The sequence below is a fragment of the Alligator mississippiensis genome, chromosome 5, assembly GCF_030867095.1.
Source record: "Alligator mississippiensis isolate rAllMis1 chromosome 5, rAllMis1, whole genome shotgun sequence".
In the NCBI taxonomy this organism is placed as follows: domain Eukaryota; kingdom Metazoa; phylum Chordata; order Crocodylia; family Alligatoridae; genus Alligator; species Alligator mississippiensis.
In genome coordinates, this window is record NC_081828.1 from 44460714 (window position 1) to 44478347 (window position 17634).

At 41.3% G+C, this 17634-nt stretch overlaps 1 protein-coding gene across 3 annotated transcripts in view; it reads right to left on the reverse strand.

The window, feature by feature from the left end:
• The window catches only part of SUCO (SUN domain containing ossification factor), a 68483-nt gene extending 50873 nt beyond the window's left edge, over positions 1–17610 (reverse strand). For all 3 annotated transcript variants that reach the window (XM_059728281.1, XM_059728280.1, XM_059728279.1), the window contains exon 1: positions 17390–17610. In XM_059728281.1, the coding sequence (XP_059584264.1) occupies positions 17390–17454 (65 nt within the window). In that variant the 5' untranslated portion in view covers positions 17455–17610. The remainder of the gene's footprint in view (positions 1–17389) is intronic.
• Between the last annotated feature and the right edge of the window lie 24 nt (positions 17611–17634).

Consider the following 17634-nt stretch of genomic DNA (forward strand, 5'->3'; position numbering starts at 1 on the left):
TAGCCAAAAAGCTATTTGCACCAATTACTTTTATATGTGGACTAGGTGAACATCGTACCCCAGGTATAAATCAGCACCCTCAAGGATTTTGTACTACTAAAAAGAAAAATAAAAAACAAATGAAAGAGGAAATACCACAAAGAGGTATGTTGAAAAAAAACAAAAACGAAAACAGAAACAGGAGTGTGCCGCACCATTATCTTCTGCTTTATTTTTGGAAGCATGCAAGAACAGACAACTGCTCTGGGGAAAGTCTAGCTACAGCAGCCTTGTGATATAACATGGTTTGACATCTATGCTGTCAGCACTAGAGACAGCAGCAAGAGAATGCAGGAAGTTATGTATGCAATGGAATACCCTATAATTCAGAGTAGCCCACTTAAAAATGTGTAGCCTTGGGACTTAAAAACAAAGAAAAACAAAAAACAAAACAAAAAATACATCTGCCCACCCCACCCATGTTCATATCCAAGCTTTATGTAAACAAGCAATACTCAGTAAGTGCAGCGTCCTTTCGATACTGTGGTATGAATAATACTGGACTATTTCTGGACATTTTCAAGGCTCTTAACAGCTGTCCTAATAGTGACTATTAGAAACCTTGACAATGAGGGAAAGATCACAGCTGGAAAACTCGGTCCTGTCATCTTCAAGATTTCCAACAACAGCCCTTTATTTACTTAAATGGAATGTATTAAAGTTACAACACAAGCAGTTAGAGTTAAATTAGTCATACTCCTGTTAAATGTGTTTTAAGTGGACAGTAAGACTGAAATGCTATGGTGTGTACGTGCGCGTGCACACATGCGTATGTACATACACACATATGCAGATAATTAACTTGTTAATGTAAGTAATAGTCAGCAAATTGGAAGTGGCACTGTATTATGCAGTTAAGCAAAAATTGGGCACTCATGTAGTATACAATGTACTCAAGCATAGTAGATAAGTCAAAATATAGCTATGAACTATGAGAGATTAAGGGGGGGGGTTTCTTTTTGTAAGAGAAGTCTGTTAGCTGACTGTTTAAAAATGTTAGGTATACAGGAACTGCCAATAATCAGGCCTGTGATCTGTATATTCATATCTTCTTGCATAAATGTACCCCCATATGTAATCCACACCTTGTTTTTGAAAAGCAGCATGAGGGAAGAGATCTTTCCTTGTAAATAACTGGGCACATGTACACACGTACTTTACTGCACATTAGACTAATCCAAGGCACAGTAAAGTGTCACTATCTACATGTGTGCAGCAATTACTGCACAGTAGATCAATTTAAAGTACCATTTGCTAGTACCAACAGACACAGATACTAGAAAACAGCACTTCAAAATGAATGCACCTAAGTGCACATATAGATGCTGACCAGGGGGTGGGGGGGAGGAGTACAAACTGTTCCTGCCTAGTGTAGGCAGCAAGGGGCCCCAAGCTCCAGGGTAGGGGAGAAGAGGGGGCAGAGGAAGTTGAAGGAAACCCTAGCCTAAGCAAATGTTGGACAAATATACACCTCCATGAAGGTCTCATTCTAAATTTGCAACACAGAGATAGGTCTGAGGCCAGAACACATAGTATTTTAAAATTCCCTTCATTAACAATGTTAACCAGATATTCTTGTCATCCATGTAAACATGCAATCCACCATTGAATTTTGCTCAGCTTCTAGTCTCAATATAATCAAATTATATTTTTTCTACATAAAGTCTTTGAATTCCATATTTGTCACTTTGGAATGCCAAGAACAATTGACCCATATCCCTTGTATGCGTCTACACTCAGCAAATACCACATCAGAGAAAATAAATAAGAATTTCTTAAGTCCTATTATTGCTGCCAAGTTGATGAATGAAATAGGGAAGGAAAGAATGCTTTTCCACTATGAAGAAAGAGACTCTCAGTCTCATCTCAGAAGATCTTGACTCATCATTGGAACCAAACATTCCTTATGCAGAAGAGCGAATGCTCTTGGACTATAGATATGTTATAGCCATGTTGGTCCAAGAGAGATAAACAAAGCTCTTGGGTCAGAGGCAATATCTTTTATTAGACAAACTAAATAGTAGCAAAAAAAGTTCTCTCTTTGCAAGTTTTCAGGTCCAAACACCCTTCTTCAGGCAGAGGACTGAGAAACACTTTTCTCTGACCCATGAAATCGTCTGGCTTTTTGTTGCGATATAAATTGTTCTTCTCCTTTCACTTGTACTTTGAGTGAAGTTTGGCTGTAAGCCAAATGAAGACATTCTAAGGACAGGCTTAACCTTTGCCAAGGCAACAAGAAACACTGTACTAGGAATTTGTGGAAGCTGCCATGTAGCCGTTTGTGTGATTGGAGAACTGAGTCCAACTAGGACCCAGCAAGCCAGTAGTCTTCTCCTCAGTAGCAGTTTAAGCAGCAGTGATAAAAAAAGGTGGGGAGGGAGGGTCAAACCCTACATGTGATGCACAGTGGAAGGACTGCTACATTTGCCCACACAACCAAATGCTGTTACTTTGTCCTATTAAAAGGAAATTGTATAAGCATTTTTCACAGAACTCAAAATTTCATTCCCTAGAATATTCACTGCACAGGACAAATATCTAGGCTGAACAATTTACAGGAGGCTAAACATTTCCTAACTCTTGCCAAGAAATAAGCAAACTGGCTCTAGTTGTGTGTCCACTTTTACTCAACATTAAGTAAACACTAACTGGGACAAGACCATTAAAAAAAAAACCCAACCCCCCCCCCCGTGTCAAGCTACCTTGGCATGACACAAATAGATGCTGCATTTGTCCAAGGAGAAAGCCTGTTGTCCCTAGATCGGGCAGACATTCATGTCCATTATCCTGCCTCAAGTCCCTCTGAAGCACATTGCATAAAATGTACTAACACCATAGTGGGGATATCCTGTTGTGCATCTGTAGTCACTGCAGTTCATTCTAAGGACAAGCCAGTCAAGCTGTATGCTCTTGCTGGCCACCTATTGGCAAAGGAGCAGCAACGCAGCTTAGGTGACATGATTATGCTGCTCCTGTTTTGATCCAGGTCAAATCCCAGGACAATCAATCCTGGGTCAGATGAGACATCCATTTATAGCCTTACCACTGGGGAAGAGCAGAAACACTGAGGTCAACTGATACAGCAAATTCCTCCACCTCTGCTTCCCTGCCTCCCCGCACACCACTTGCTAGTTATTTCAAAGAACAAATCCTAGCAAGCTAATTCCATTTACTTTACTCTTGAGTTCTAGATTCGTAATCATCCCTGAATTCCCAACTCTGCTATAGGATGAACTGAGTAGCACTGAATGCAATACACCACGTAAAAGGTGAACAAGTGAATTACAGAATGACATTCTCTATTCTTTTTCCATCTTGTCCCTATAAAACCTAATATTTTGTCTGAGCACAGATATTCAATGAACTCTCCACTATGATATTAAACCCCTTTTTAGAGAAAATAAAAATGCTTTATTTCAGAATGCTTGTGGTTTTCTTATGGGCAGCTATGGCCTACACAGCATTACTCAATATTTGGGTATGGAATGTAGTGTCCATAGTAGCTTGGGTTTAAATCAGAAAGATAGCACACATCATCTGCTTCACTGATATAATTGTAAGCAGAAAGTCACTTTAGTATACAATACCAGGATGTTTTAGTTGTTCAAGCAAGAAGGATTTTTTCCTTCTTTCTATAAAATTAAAATAGAAGGCAGAGCAGGATGGTACTTTGGAGACTACCACATTCAGAATGGCATAAGCTTTCTGAGGTGACATGCTACTTTGTCAAGTACTGTGCTACCATCACACTATCTGATGAAGTAGTCTGTCATCCATGAAAGCCTATGCCTCTGTGGTCTCTAAGGTGCCACTGTGCCTTGCCTTCTGTCCAACTAAAAAATAGCACAACTCCCCCTCCTATAAATTAAGATATTCTGATACACAGGTAAAGCCCTGGCTACACGTGTATGTGTAAGAAAAAGTCTTTTTGGATCTTATCGAAACAACTTATGGTTTGAATTTGAGAAGAAAAACAAAACAAAACAAAAAAAACAAAAAACCAAACCAAAGAGGACATAAATGCATAAGTGTCAGAACAAGCTTCAAATAGTTTATTTGTTTGTTTTGTATTTTGCAAGAGAGTCTAAAATCAGGGGTGGGCAAAATGCAGCCCACCAGGCCATTTTATCTGGCCCACAGGGCCCCTAAAAAAAAAAAATAATTAAAAAATTAATATCTATCTGTCCCTGGCTGCCTGTCATGTAGCTCTCGATGGCTTGCAAAAAGTCAGTGAGCGGCCCTCCACCCAAAATAACTGCCCACCCCTGGTCTAAATGTAGAAAAGTTTAGTACAATTAAAATCTATTCTTTTCAATTTAATACTGACCATAGGCTAAAAAATTAAAACATCACCTTTCTTAAAATTATTCCCAGAAATGGACTAAAAATAGTATAATTTAAAGGCATAGCAAGGCAGTTCCACGGCTGAAGCAGCACTGGCTGCTGTAGTGTCCCCCTCAGGCAGCTGCAGTTTTTTGTAAACTTCCTTAACCCCAAAGTGGGTGCCTAGGGCTGCTGCCCAACTCAGCATCAATCCTCCTCCCCACACCAGTTACTCTGAGCGTATGTGTTTCAAGTGATTGCTTGGAACTGCTGTATGCAATGACCTGTAGCTTCTGCATTTCAGTTCTTTTACTATTTGTAACATATGGTTATAGAGATTCTCCTTTTGGACAAGACAGAGCGCAAGCATGAGCGAGCACGAGCGTGTGAGACAAGCAAGTCTCTGCTATTACCCAGCAAGGTATGTAAAAGAGTTTTCCCACTAGGACAGCTGCTGTTCTGCTGGGGGGGGGCGTGGCAGCAGTGGCAGCAAGAAGGAAGAAGTCCTCATTTTAGTTCTGTTGAGCACAATTGTTCCATTACTCTACAAAATTCTGTTTATGATAAATATTTATTCAAGAGATGGTCAAGTAAAGTATGCTTCCTAGCAGTATGCAATTATTTAAATCAAAAACAATTCAAAGTCTTGTTTTGTATCTGCATTTTTCTAAAGCAAGTTCTTTCATAGTACCTTGTATAACTGGCTTATTTTGATTACAATAAAACCCAAGAGGTTACGCTAAATTAAGGTGTTTATTCAAATTTTTAAGTTTTGTTTGCTGAATGAAGCACCTTAGTTACCTATACCTACGCTATTCTTGCAATTTGTATAAGTTACATTTAGATGGAAAAATTATGCATAACATTTTAAAATGTATACCCTTCACACCAAGATTTAGCGTCTTTCAACTAATATAGTTACTATCCATCAAAACTTGTTTAAAATTAAAATAAACCAAACTGCATTTCCTCTCAAAGATGCATTGTTCTTCATCCCACTGTGGATTTCATTTTTCTTTCCACATTATTTCCTATCTGTTTCCATTTCTTCATGTTAAACGGATTTGAATGACAAAGTTACAGCTAAAGTACTGTATAACGACGCACCAAGTCTGTCAGTCTTTTGGGACATGCATCCTGTAATAAATAGCAGAAGCAAAGCAGAAGGGTAAAATAGTATTTGCTCTACCAGTCTTCAAGAAACAGCCAACCCATTTTAGCTCCCCAGAACAAATGCCAGTACTTCCACTGCCTCAGAGCAGAGACATAATACACTATCTTTTATATGCACTGAAGCACAGAAACTAAAAGAGGTCAGTCGTTATACCTTGCTACCATGGCAAAAATATCTATTTTGAGACACTTGTTTTAACAATATTAAACGTGTTTCTACACTATCTGGACAGAAACTGAATCTTCAGGCTCCAAAGTCAACATTAAAGCTTTTTTTCCCCCCCCCCCCCCTCTATTCCCCATCCTTGTCTATAAAAACAAAAAAGTATACTGTCCATATAGGTAACCAACTGTTCCATAAAAAAAAACAAAACACACACATTATCTGCAATTTTCCATGACTTTATAAAAAAAAATTCTAGTTTTACTATTGAGGTTTCAGTGGCAATGGCAACGAAAGCTACTTAAATCTGACCACTCCTCATCCCCCCCACGCAAAAAACAAACAACCCACCCACAAACCCCCCCCCACAAAAAAACAAACAACGGTACTAAGTAGGACACTGCCTGGATTTCCATTGGCCTATTTTTTTATTTACATTCAACTTTGAGAAAGCATTAAAAAAGCCAAAGTTAACAAGAAAGAAAATTCTGAGTATGGACAGCAAGCCTATTTCTACATCACATATACTTTATTCTTTATGGATAGGCGTGTGCTACTCTTTCAATAAAGGAGTGCGACATCTGTTTGCCACTTCTCAATAACACATGCTATAATATGCAATTTAGCCATGTTCCACTGATAGCCTGGCATCCACAGCAGAGCCACATTAAGGTGTTATGCATACAAAATCCAAACAGCTTAAGTTGCGATGTAGATTCGATCTAAGCAGGTTGACAAGTTTTACATTATTTCAAAATTACTAAAAAGTTTTTTTCCATTAATTCCTTCTCATCTATCTGGTTTTTGGTCCAGAAGACTATTATCCAAAATTAAAAGCTAGCCAGAAAAAAACCCAACTTCAGTATTAGAGGACACTAACGTCCCTGACAAGTACCAAGACATTTGCCATATTGTATTAGATGACTCTATTCTTCCTCAAAGAAAACCAAAGGTTTTCCTTGTAAAGGGCTTTTATACCAATATGTTTTGGTATCTATCTGTGATGTATTAGCTTGTTCAACTATGAACTGCCAGATAAATGATAGATGACCATTCCCCTTTCACCATTAATTTTCCACATAATTGATTAACTTTTTACAGATGCACAGAAGTTTAGGGAAGGGACCTCGTGAAATCATCAGGTCCAGCCCACCTGCTCTGGGCAGGAAAGAGTGCTGGGGTCAAATAACCCCAGCAAGGTGTGCATCCAGGCTCCTTTTGAAGATCTCCAGGGTAGGTGCCCACACCACCCCCAGAAACAGTTTTTCCTCAGACTTTTTTGGGGGTACTTTGTGCCTACCATACCATAAAGAAGATGTTTTAAAGATCACCCAACTAGAACAGAACAAAATTTGACTGATTTAGAGGACCGCAATTATTGTACAGCAGGATACAACAAGACAAAAATCAATTTTCATTAAGCGTTTCCTTCAGGGCAGGACCACAGAATACACAGAACTAGGAGGAGCAAGAACGCTGCGAGGAAAAAAAGTCAGAATGCTACAGTACAAGCCTTCCATTTCTTGCCATGACATACCTCTTCATTGCTCATTTTGAGAGCAGACCAGTATTTTTATTGCTTAACTTTAAACACTGAAAAAACAGATTACAGTAGAAAACTTTGCCTATGAATTCACTACTAACTAGAATTTTCTTTTTGTACTCAGCTCTGGGCATTTTAAAGCTTGTTTACTAGAGTTCTTCACACTGTAAGCAAGAATTCTTGGATATGTTCCCAAAACTGGAATTTTAAGCAGGAATAGTATGTGCTGTGTCTGCACAGTAATGCAGGTGAAAGTTTAAGGTAACCGTGATAACTTGGATATAAAATTTCTTACACAGCCTTACAGTACATTGTAAATACTTTTTCTACTTTTCCCCTCCTTTAGTAGATAAATAAATTAGCCCACGGGAAAATCCATGAAAACGAAACAGAACATGCAGCAATTAGAAAATTCTTACCAGGATTGGCACATTGTTGCCAATATCTTGTCTTGTCACTGCTCAACATGGCAGCTAAGGGTGGAGCAGCTAATTTTAAGGCACTGTAACTACATATGAAGTGAAAATACTTCCTCAATTGGACTATACCAGAACAAACTGTTGTGACCTAATGCTAAAGCTCTGAGCTTGTATTTATTGTCACAGAGCACCTGGGTGCCCCAACTTAGACACCTATGATAGGCAAGTTAAAATGTAGTGCCTTCCTTGGCACACTGAAAAATCTGGTCATTTTAAGGTGTCTGAAGTAAGGCGCACAAACTCTAGTCTAGTTATTCTTGAAGTAATAGTACAATAGTAAAACTGAAAGCGTAGAGAGGGGACTCCAACTGTTCAAGTCATACAACATTAAATACATAAATACAGAATACATCTGGCTAGGGAAAAAGCAAACAACCCCCCCCCCCCCAAACAAAACAAAAAAAAAAACAAACCAAAACAAAGCCCTACAGAGGCTCATACTGACTCAGGAATACAGGAAGGTAATAAAGCATGGATTCTCTCCAACATATTAGCAAAGAGCAACTGAGAACAACTCACAAAGACACTCTCATGCACCCAGAGGGACAGATTTCCACTTCCAGCTTCCTCTGTACAAAAATGAAGTTTATTTCCTACTTATGGGGACTTCCTCTGCCCCCCCCCCCATCTTTACATTTTTCCTGAGCCTGATGAAAGTCATTTGAGCCCCAAAACTTGCAGACAAAGATAATTTGTTTGCAATTTTCTAGTTGGTCTAATAAAAGGTATCATTCTCTGAATGAGAGTACTAGATTTTTGGATTTATTTTTGTCTCAGACCAACACTGCTACCAAATGCACTCCTCCATTGCATTAACTTGTAAACATAAGTTTCATCAAATATTTTTACCATTACATACAGACAAAGCATAACTTAGCACCATTTTCAAACTCTCTTAAGATCTAATAAACAAAGGGGTATTTTGGTTTTTTAAGTTCATTCACACTATAGCTGGGTCAGGAGAAAATTTACAGTTGTGTGGACTTGTCTACACATGTAAGTTACTATGAAGTAAGATAACGCTCCATAAATTAAAGTTCTAACTACTACATACTAGCTCCCCATGCAGACACACCATTTGCTGCATGCTAAAATAGTAGCTAGCATACTGAAAAAAACTCTCACATCCTAGCTTACTACCCAGTAATTTCCCCTGTGTATAAAGAGTCCTATATTAGATGGGGCCCTAATATAGTGACCCATTCTAGGATAGGGCTCTGAAATAATCCAATAGCTACTATTTTTAATGCTATCCATGAAGGAAGTAGAAATAGGCTATTTATGCCAGTACTGGAGTGCTGTAGTCTCAAAATGCTAGGATTAAGTCTATGCTAAATCAGAATGGACTGTGAAAAAAAAGATGTGCTATATAAAGGGCACCCAGACACTTTATATAAACAGGTTTATAAATAGAAAAAAATTGGCCTTGTGATGTATGCAATGTCTTTTACCAGGCCAACTAGTGTAACAATTTTGCAAATTAGAGATCCCTTTTTCAAGCACTGTAAGCTGATTCAGAATAGTTTGAAGGACCTTTCAGTTAAAAATGTATTACTTCATCATCATCATCCCAGATACTTAATAGTTTTTACCACTGCTGTTGACTGCCCACCTCCAGCACCCCAACTTTAAGCTGGAAAATTAATACTGGCTATGTCGCTGCCTTTACTTATTGTGCTTCTACTTCTTGTACTAACATATTGCTGCAATATTTTCACTGTAGTTTTAATATTGTGGGAATATTTTCACCGATTTCAGGTTCTAGAATCCTTTGCATTAAAGCTAGTATGTATTCTAGCCAGCATTCTTCAAAAGCCACTAATGGGGGGGGGGGGGACATGACGACAGACACGGACAAACACTTTCAAGGACAAGAATATTAAATTTTTAATGTAATATGAGGGTTATGAAATCTTCCACTACTTCTTGGTAAAAAGTTTCTTGGTAAGAAGAAGAAGAAATAAATGTTTAAATTAAGGCTGAAAATTAATTCAAATACATTTGTTTCACTTGAAATTGCTTCAAGCTGAAGGGGGGGGGCACAAAAAAGAAACAGGGAAGGGAAAGACTAAAAAGTCAGCAAGGCAAACAACTTAGAGAATTAAGAGGTATTTACAGGACCACCTGTAAAAATGCTAACGATAAAAGCATCGTACCAAAGGCTGAAGGGTGTTGCTCAGCAACAGACAGTCTTAAAGCAATGGCAATAAGTACCACAACTGGGTGAGTAAACAGGATTCTCTCAGACACGCCTTGAACAAACCTGAAGTTTCTAGGACAAGCCCTTTTTGAAGTGACATGAAAGTACTTGTACAATCTTCAAATAATTTTTAGTTCAGTATTTCAGTACCTGCTTGTCCAATTCACTTCAGAAGTTAAAAGAAAAATAACTGAGGACTAAACAGACAAGCTGTCGGACAAAGTGTTAATAAAATAAAAAGGAGTTTACTATTAAAACCTAACAGTACTCTTAATTATGAATCATCACCATTCCTCTATAACATAAGCCAACATAGCTATTCCAGCTACATATACCCCCCGTATGTCAGCAGTCCCAAAATACATTAGCTACCCATATTCATTTAGTGAAGTGCTTCTCAACCTTTATAGATTCAAGAGGTCTCTCAGAAAGTGCTAGCTTAGTTTTCACTTGCTTCTTTTAACTTCAGAAAAATAATACAGCTGTTTTTCTGCTGCAAAGATTCCAGAAAGATCAGAACAAGTCAGAATGTCTCTAACACTATAGATTTCTACCCAAAATCTTGGGGTTTATTTTGTGAACCATGTTTGCACATATAACAGTGCTAACACTACATGGCACCCTTAAAAGGATCTCAGGGAAACTCTAGGGTGCTATGACCTCCTGATTGAGAATCACTGATTTAGTGCCTATTAAGTTTGGATTGGATAGTGCCTCTGGTGCTTTAACTCAGATTCTGCGTGCATGCGGAAGTGTCCTTGTCTGAGCTACTAGCCACCTGGCTCCTACCAAGGTGCAGCTCTGCCATTTAGATCTGAGACTCAGTGCATCTTAAACACTACCCGAGTGCACACAGGAGCTTGATTTAGCAGGCACACACAGAGCATGCCTAGTTCACACTAAAACAGCATTAAAACCAAGGACCAATATAAAATAAATAGTTCACTGAACCCCACAGCAAAAACATTCCCACATGAGGACACTTTAGAATATTATTGGAGACCAGGGCAGGGAAAGAACAGGTAACAAATAGACTGCTGGAAGAGAGGTTCCCCAAAAGCAAGTGGCAAACCTCTCTGTCCCGTCCACAGTTACGTCAAAATTATCCCCGAGTGTCAGTGACTGGGATGGGCTTTCTTCACCATCAGAACTGGTTTTGTTAGGTCAAAGACAGCAAGGCAATGGAGACATCTCTAATTAGTTTGTCTAGAGTCTGATTCCAGCCATGGAAAGTGAGAAGATGTACAGGACAAATGTAGCAACACTGAAGTAATATGACACAGTATAGCATCTTTGCTAGAATGACCTCTGGCAGCCATGGAAAAAAAGTTTACATTTAGAATACCAAGTTTTACAATATTTTTAGGTTATTTCAGTTATAAAAGCTTGCAATAAACTAGCAGATTTACAGCCCCATGTAACCTTCCATGAACCGTTAGTAAAACAAAACAAAACAAGAAAAAGAAACAAGAAACCCAGGAGGAAAGTGTTTAAAATTATGACTCATTACAAATTTTCAGGTAATTAATCCTCTGGGATTGAGTCTGCACACCTGTAGTCTACACTTTATCATGCCACCAATGCTGATGTATGACTGAAAAAGTTTTTTAGGGCTTGTGCACATCAGGGATTTCCTAACCACTGTAGCTACATCTGTTTTAAGTCCCAGCACAGATGCATGCAGATACACTGCAGCAGAAAAGAGAGCCTTTACCTGTGATTTATTAGGGGATTTGCAGCATACCTAGAATAGGGATGTCTTTACCAATATAGTTACACCAAAGCAAAACTTCTGATATAGGCAAACACTCAATCGTCACACTGCTTTTACCCACATCTAAAAAACAGCAGTGCCAACTTTGCAGGGATTTATAAAGTGAGAACTGACCTATGAAGCAAGTGCCTTAAAGCAGTCAATTTCTTTTATCAACTTAATGTCCGAAAACTAGACGTGCACCGATATAACTGGCTAATAGTGGATCGGTACAAATAAAAAGGAAAATTGACATCATCAGCAATCAGCTTTTTTTGGCCAGCGTAGCCGATAATGTCATTGATAAATGCCATGTGCATGAGCACAGCCGTAGCATGCACATGGCCAGGAATGCAGCCCAGCAGCTTGGAGAGTAGAGTCCGGCCAGCAAATCAGGGCCCCCATGGTGGGGAGTGGGGGTGGGGCAAGGCAAAGGACAGAGCCATGGATACCTCATCTAGGGGGCACAGGGAGGGGCAGAGAGACTCCCTACTGCTGCACACAGCCCCAGGGGAGGCATGTGCTTGGGCCAAGGGCTGCACTGGCCTCTCCCCGGCAGGGGGGCTAGGCTGGGCTGGGCAGCAGCAGTGCTGGGAGGGGGGGCCTATGGGGTGGGCTGCAGCCACTCCAAGTCCCCATAACTTCCCCACATAGCCTGCCTCTTAGTACAGCCCCAGCCCAGCCCCTACAACTAGGAAGAGGCCAGTGCAACCCCCAGCCTCAGCCCGCCTTGTCCCGCACACAAATCTGAAGGGCACATGCTCCCCCCTGGGGCTGCACGCACAGCGGGAGCTATCCCTTCCCACCCCCATGGCTATGTCCCATGCCCCATCCTGGCTAGGCAGTGCCTGCCTCTGCCCCATTCCCTCCCTCACCATGGGGGCCTGTTCTGCCTCCCCACCCCTGCACCCCCCAACTTACCCACCAGACAATGCTCTCCAAGCTGCTGAGCTTCATACTGGCTATCAGTCTGGTACTGGCCAGCATGGCTGGTTAATAAATTGTCACAAAAAATCCTTTATTGGTGCACCCCTACCAAAAGACAAAAAAAACCCCCAAAAACCACATCTGCTTTTTTTTCTGCTGCCAGTAACACTCTCAAGAGTCAAGAAAATTTATGTGGTTTACATTACTTATTAAATAGCTAACAAAGTTAGTTTTAAAAATGAGCAGCTGCATATCACTTACACCCAAAGTGATTCACGTAATTTTAAAGGCTCTACAGATAGGGAACTAAACTGTTAAAGCTCAAGATCTACTATGATGCATTTAATACACCAAGAGCGCATTCTGATGAGTGCACACGTGCAGTTTGCAGTGCCACAGAACGCACCTGCCACACGACAGCATTTGCTGCTAACTTGCAGCACTGCAAGTTTTTTTGACACTGGGAGATCCCAGTGTCAAAAAAACCAACCAACCAACAAAAAACAAAAAAAAACAAAAAAAAACCCCTGCCCCAGAACAAAGCAGGGTGGTGTCCATGGTGGCAGAACATGCCACCTGAAACCAGAGCCTGGCTGGCCAGAGCCACACTCCAGCTGCCAGCCAGGTTCCATGCACCCAGATTGCCACTGCTGGAGCCCTGGGGGGCCCGCCCCCAGGTGCTGCTGGGGCCAGCCTCCCCTATCCCACCTGGGTCAACTTGCCATGCACCAGAGCATGCATGCAGGAGCATTCCCTAGGGACAACTAGCAGCAGAGGCACAAATAAGTGCTGCTGCTTGTTGTCCCCAGAGAAAGCACGTTTCCACTTATTGGGGACATGCCCATGAGTAGACGAAAGGCATCTTCCAAAGCAACCCTTCAAACTCCCCCAAAGATTACATGAAGATTATGCTTTTCCAGCAAGCATCTCTGATGCATATCAACTTTTTTTTGTAAAAAAAAAAAAATAATGTACTAATTTGTTCATGCTGTCCTTGATTGTTGATGGGACAAGGAAACCAATCAAATGCCAGCTAAACACATTCTTTCATTGGCTGAAACTATTTTTGAACTCTATTTTTAGAAAGACATATCTCCAACTATTGCACACAATTTACCTTAAAGCTTTGTGCAGATCTGTGGAGATGTATTTCCATATTACGGTTTTTAAAAAGTGCCCCCACCTCCCAATTAAAACAAAACTTAAAAACTGCTGTTTTAGTCAGTCCACAGATAACCAAAACCAAAGCTTCATTGCCCTTTGCTTTTGAAATGTCCATATCCAAGTGATAAAAATATCCTTACCAAAAAGTATTTGGAGAAGGATCACAAATACAAGGTTAGTACTCAGCTGAGTAGTTCTTAAATGCTAGAGAAGAAAATAAGTGGAAATGTCAAGGTAAATGTGTTTCCAGCATCTCCCCCCGCCCCCTCAACTCTCATAGGTACATGCTTATATATACAACATCTTGTCCCCTCATTAGTTAGAAAGTTTAGTGGTTAATATAAAATAAGCTAATGACCCTAGTCAATTTCTTATTCTTTAAGCACCTGTAGCACAGTTTGACTACAGCATATAGCAATGGTCCAAAGCCTGGGCACCAAAGCAACCTGGAGTGCCTCAAGATCCTTTTAAGAGTGCTGCCAGGTGCCACCCAATGTTAGCATGGACATGGTTCACAAGATAAATCCTGAGATTTCAAATAGGAAACACCGTATTAAAAACACGCAAGACATTTTATGGTCTTCCCAGGTTTCTTGGAACAGAAAAATCAAAAAAACACGAGTGAGAATTAAGAGTCGTTTCCGAGGGGTGCCTCTAGCCAATCTAGTGGTGACTGGAGCCTAAAAACTATGAGAAACACCGTCATATAAATTTCATCAGACAAGTTAGAAATGGTATGACAGACTTACTGAAAGACTGAAAAAGTTGTGTTGTCACATTTCAGACAGGTTTTAGTCTCTACTAGTCCCTAACTAATACCATCTAATATAATTCAAAAAGATTTTTTTTATTTTTATTTTTTGAGAGAGTTGCACACATAATCCCTTCCTACATATAGATATATAAATCCACTGGTTCAAGCTAGGACAGTAAAAAAAAAAAAAAAAAAAAAAGGAGGTGTTGTTCTTGCTGAAGTTAATAGATACCATAGTGCTACCTCCAATCCTGATTAGGATAATTGTTTGACATACATTTCTCTAATGTTTGGCACAGAGCAAGTTTTTCCCCAGCAAGATTTATTGAGCAGCTGTAATAATATACTAATTTCCCCCATAATTCAGGCTTTTCAATATCCTGTTGCAACTGGGAGGGGGGCAGGGAGGAGGGAAATTTCATTCTTATTTACCTTTTTCAACTGATAACATCCTACTTCAAAAACAAAAACAAGAAGTTCCTGTCAGCTTTTGCAGCTTCATTCTTAAAGACCCCTGCTCCTACAACAAAAAAGCCCTCAGACCAAAAATCATCAGCCACAAATATATTAAGGAAAGAAAAAAATTCTACCTTTACTGAATAAAGGAATTTTCCCTTAAGACAGGGGGGGGGAAATCTTTTGGAAAGAAATAAGCCACACTTCCATGGGGGTGAGATAGTTTGACCTACTGAACAAAAAACAAACAAACAAACAAACAAACAAACAAAACAGTCACCAACTTTTCAGACTCTGCAACAAATAATAACTCAAAGTTTAAACATGAGCCCCCTAAACCTTGAGAGATGAGACAAGATTTGTACCAAGCATACTTCAAGATTTCAGTACAGTTTGTCCAAGTGTTTTCTTGTAAAGTTATGCACTTCAGCCCCAATATTATTATTGGCTTCATAAACAAACCCCTATAATGCAACAAAATGCCACTAATGGAACTCCATGAGCGCAACTGTGTGGTATTAAAAAAATAAGAAGTGTAACTGCAAAAGTGTAATGCGTTACACTGCAACTGTTCAGAACTAAAAAGGCAAGAAGGAACTTGCTCAACTTTATTATAAGAGATCATGGTATATAGAATTTTCGTTGTGCGTTTAAAATGAGAATAACCTTGCAGTTGTATTAAAAGAAGTGAAATCTCACTGACTGCAGAACTTTGAAAACAGTCCAACAAAAACAGCACCGTCCGCAAAAAAGAAAAGCCCCAGGGAATTTTAAAGGAAAAGAAAAAAATTACTGGCAAAAGTTTTTAAGAAATCATAATGACGGTAAGGAAGTTGTGATTAGCTGACAACAATATGCATAAAAAGATGATTACTACAGCAGGAAGTTTCCATGCAATCTGCATATATTTGGGGAGTACTAGTATACCCCTTCTGGCAACCTGGTAAAGAGTGAGAGAGAAGTGATTTAAGGTAAACCTTGCTATTATTTATAAGATGCAAAAGAAATCCAGGAAAATAGTTCTTCTCCAAGTTCTCTCCCCTGCTAATCTCCTTTCCCTTAATATCCACCTTACGAGGTATTATGCATATGGAAGATAGTAAATTCTGTAACTTTTGGTGAAGCTTCTTAGCTTATTGTATCAGCCCACATTATTCACTTCTGTTTGTAGCATCAAAACCATGTTGATCTTGAGTGTATTCTGCTTAGGTGCATAATGTCAGGACTGAACAAAGGCCATGCACTTACCTGGAGCATCCACTAATCCAAATGTAACGCACATTAATTACATAGCGCGGTGGTATTATCTGGCTTGAAACTGGAATTTTCAAACCTTCAAATAGCTCATTTCCTGACCGCTGTTATAAGTCTTGAGAAATGACAGGAACTAATCCATTTCAGGGGTGATAATATCACAGTGCTGATGAGACAGTGCTGTAAGCATTGCTTCTTTAGTACACAGTCAGCATCATGGTACTATTGCCCCAAAAGTTGCTAGTTCCTGTCATGTTCAAGGCTTCTAATGATATCCCTGGGATGAATTGAGGGAGCCTGTTCAGCGCAAACACAAGGCTGTAGGAGGTGAGACAGCAGCCAGCAACGCTGCTGGAGCCAAGGGAGCAGGAACCAACACAAGACAACTGAGGTGCAGGTCAGCAGGCAGGCTGTCCTATGCACCCCCTTGAACATTAAAGGCGAAGCTTAGTATTGGGACGCAACGGACGAAGGAAGCGACAACTGAAACAGAACAGGGTGACTTCAGCTCCTGATAACCAAGGCCGCAGGGAGCACAAGCAGAAGAGGGGTGGGTGCTAGTAAAGCCTGTGAGAGCCGTCCCCACAATCCAGGGGGGCAAAAGGGACCCAGACAGAGGCAACGACTCGGAGGGATGGAGAAAAGTTGGGTGCTGGAAACAAACACAGAAGCTGTGCAATGGATGCAGCCTGGGCCTGGGGCCCGTGGAGGAGCCTGGCTAAAAGTGCCACTCGCTCTGTGCGGAGGAGGGCGCCACAAGCTGCCCACACGGATCATCTGCCTTGTCAAAGTGCCTGGCCACAAAGGTGGTAGGGCACAGGAGAGGCCAGACCCTTCCCAGCAGGGTTCAAGTTACAGGGGAGCTGGGGGCTGAGCCCCCCATAAGAGATGAGAACACCCCTGTAAGATGTGGAAGTCATACCCTGGGGTTTATTAGGGGCATCATGGGGGCAGCCCAGTTTTTTGGCACGCCCCCGCGCCAAGAATGGAGCGCAATTCAAGCGCTGCCCCGGGCGGGCGCCCACGGGGGCTAGCGAGACGCGGCCGCCCGGGCTGCCCCCGTGGAGGGGAAGGATCCTACTCGCCTCGGGGAGCCCATCTCGGCGGCCCCGCTCCCAGGGGCAGGCCCAGCCCAGCACCAGCGCGCCCGTCCGCACTCACCACAGCAGGAGGCAGAAGACGAGGCAGGAGCCCAGGGCCAGGAGCCGGCGGGGCGGCCTCCTCATCGTCTCCCCCTTCTGCCTGCCCCGGCCGCGAGGCGGCGGCGCATCCTCCCGGCTGCCGCCCGGGGGTCGGGTCCCCGCGCGGAGAGAGGGAGGGAGAGGCCGCTCGCTCCGCTCCCGCCGCCGGCGCGCGCCCCTGACCTAGCCGAGCCGAGCCGAGCCGAGCCACCCCCACCCCTCCCG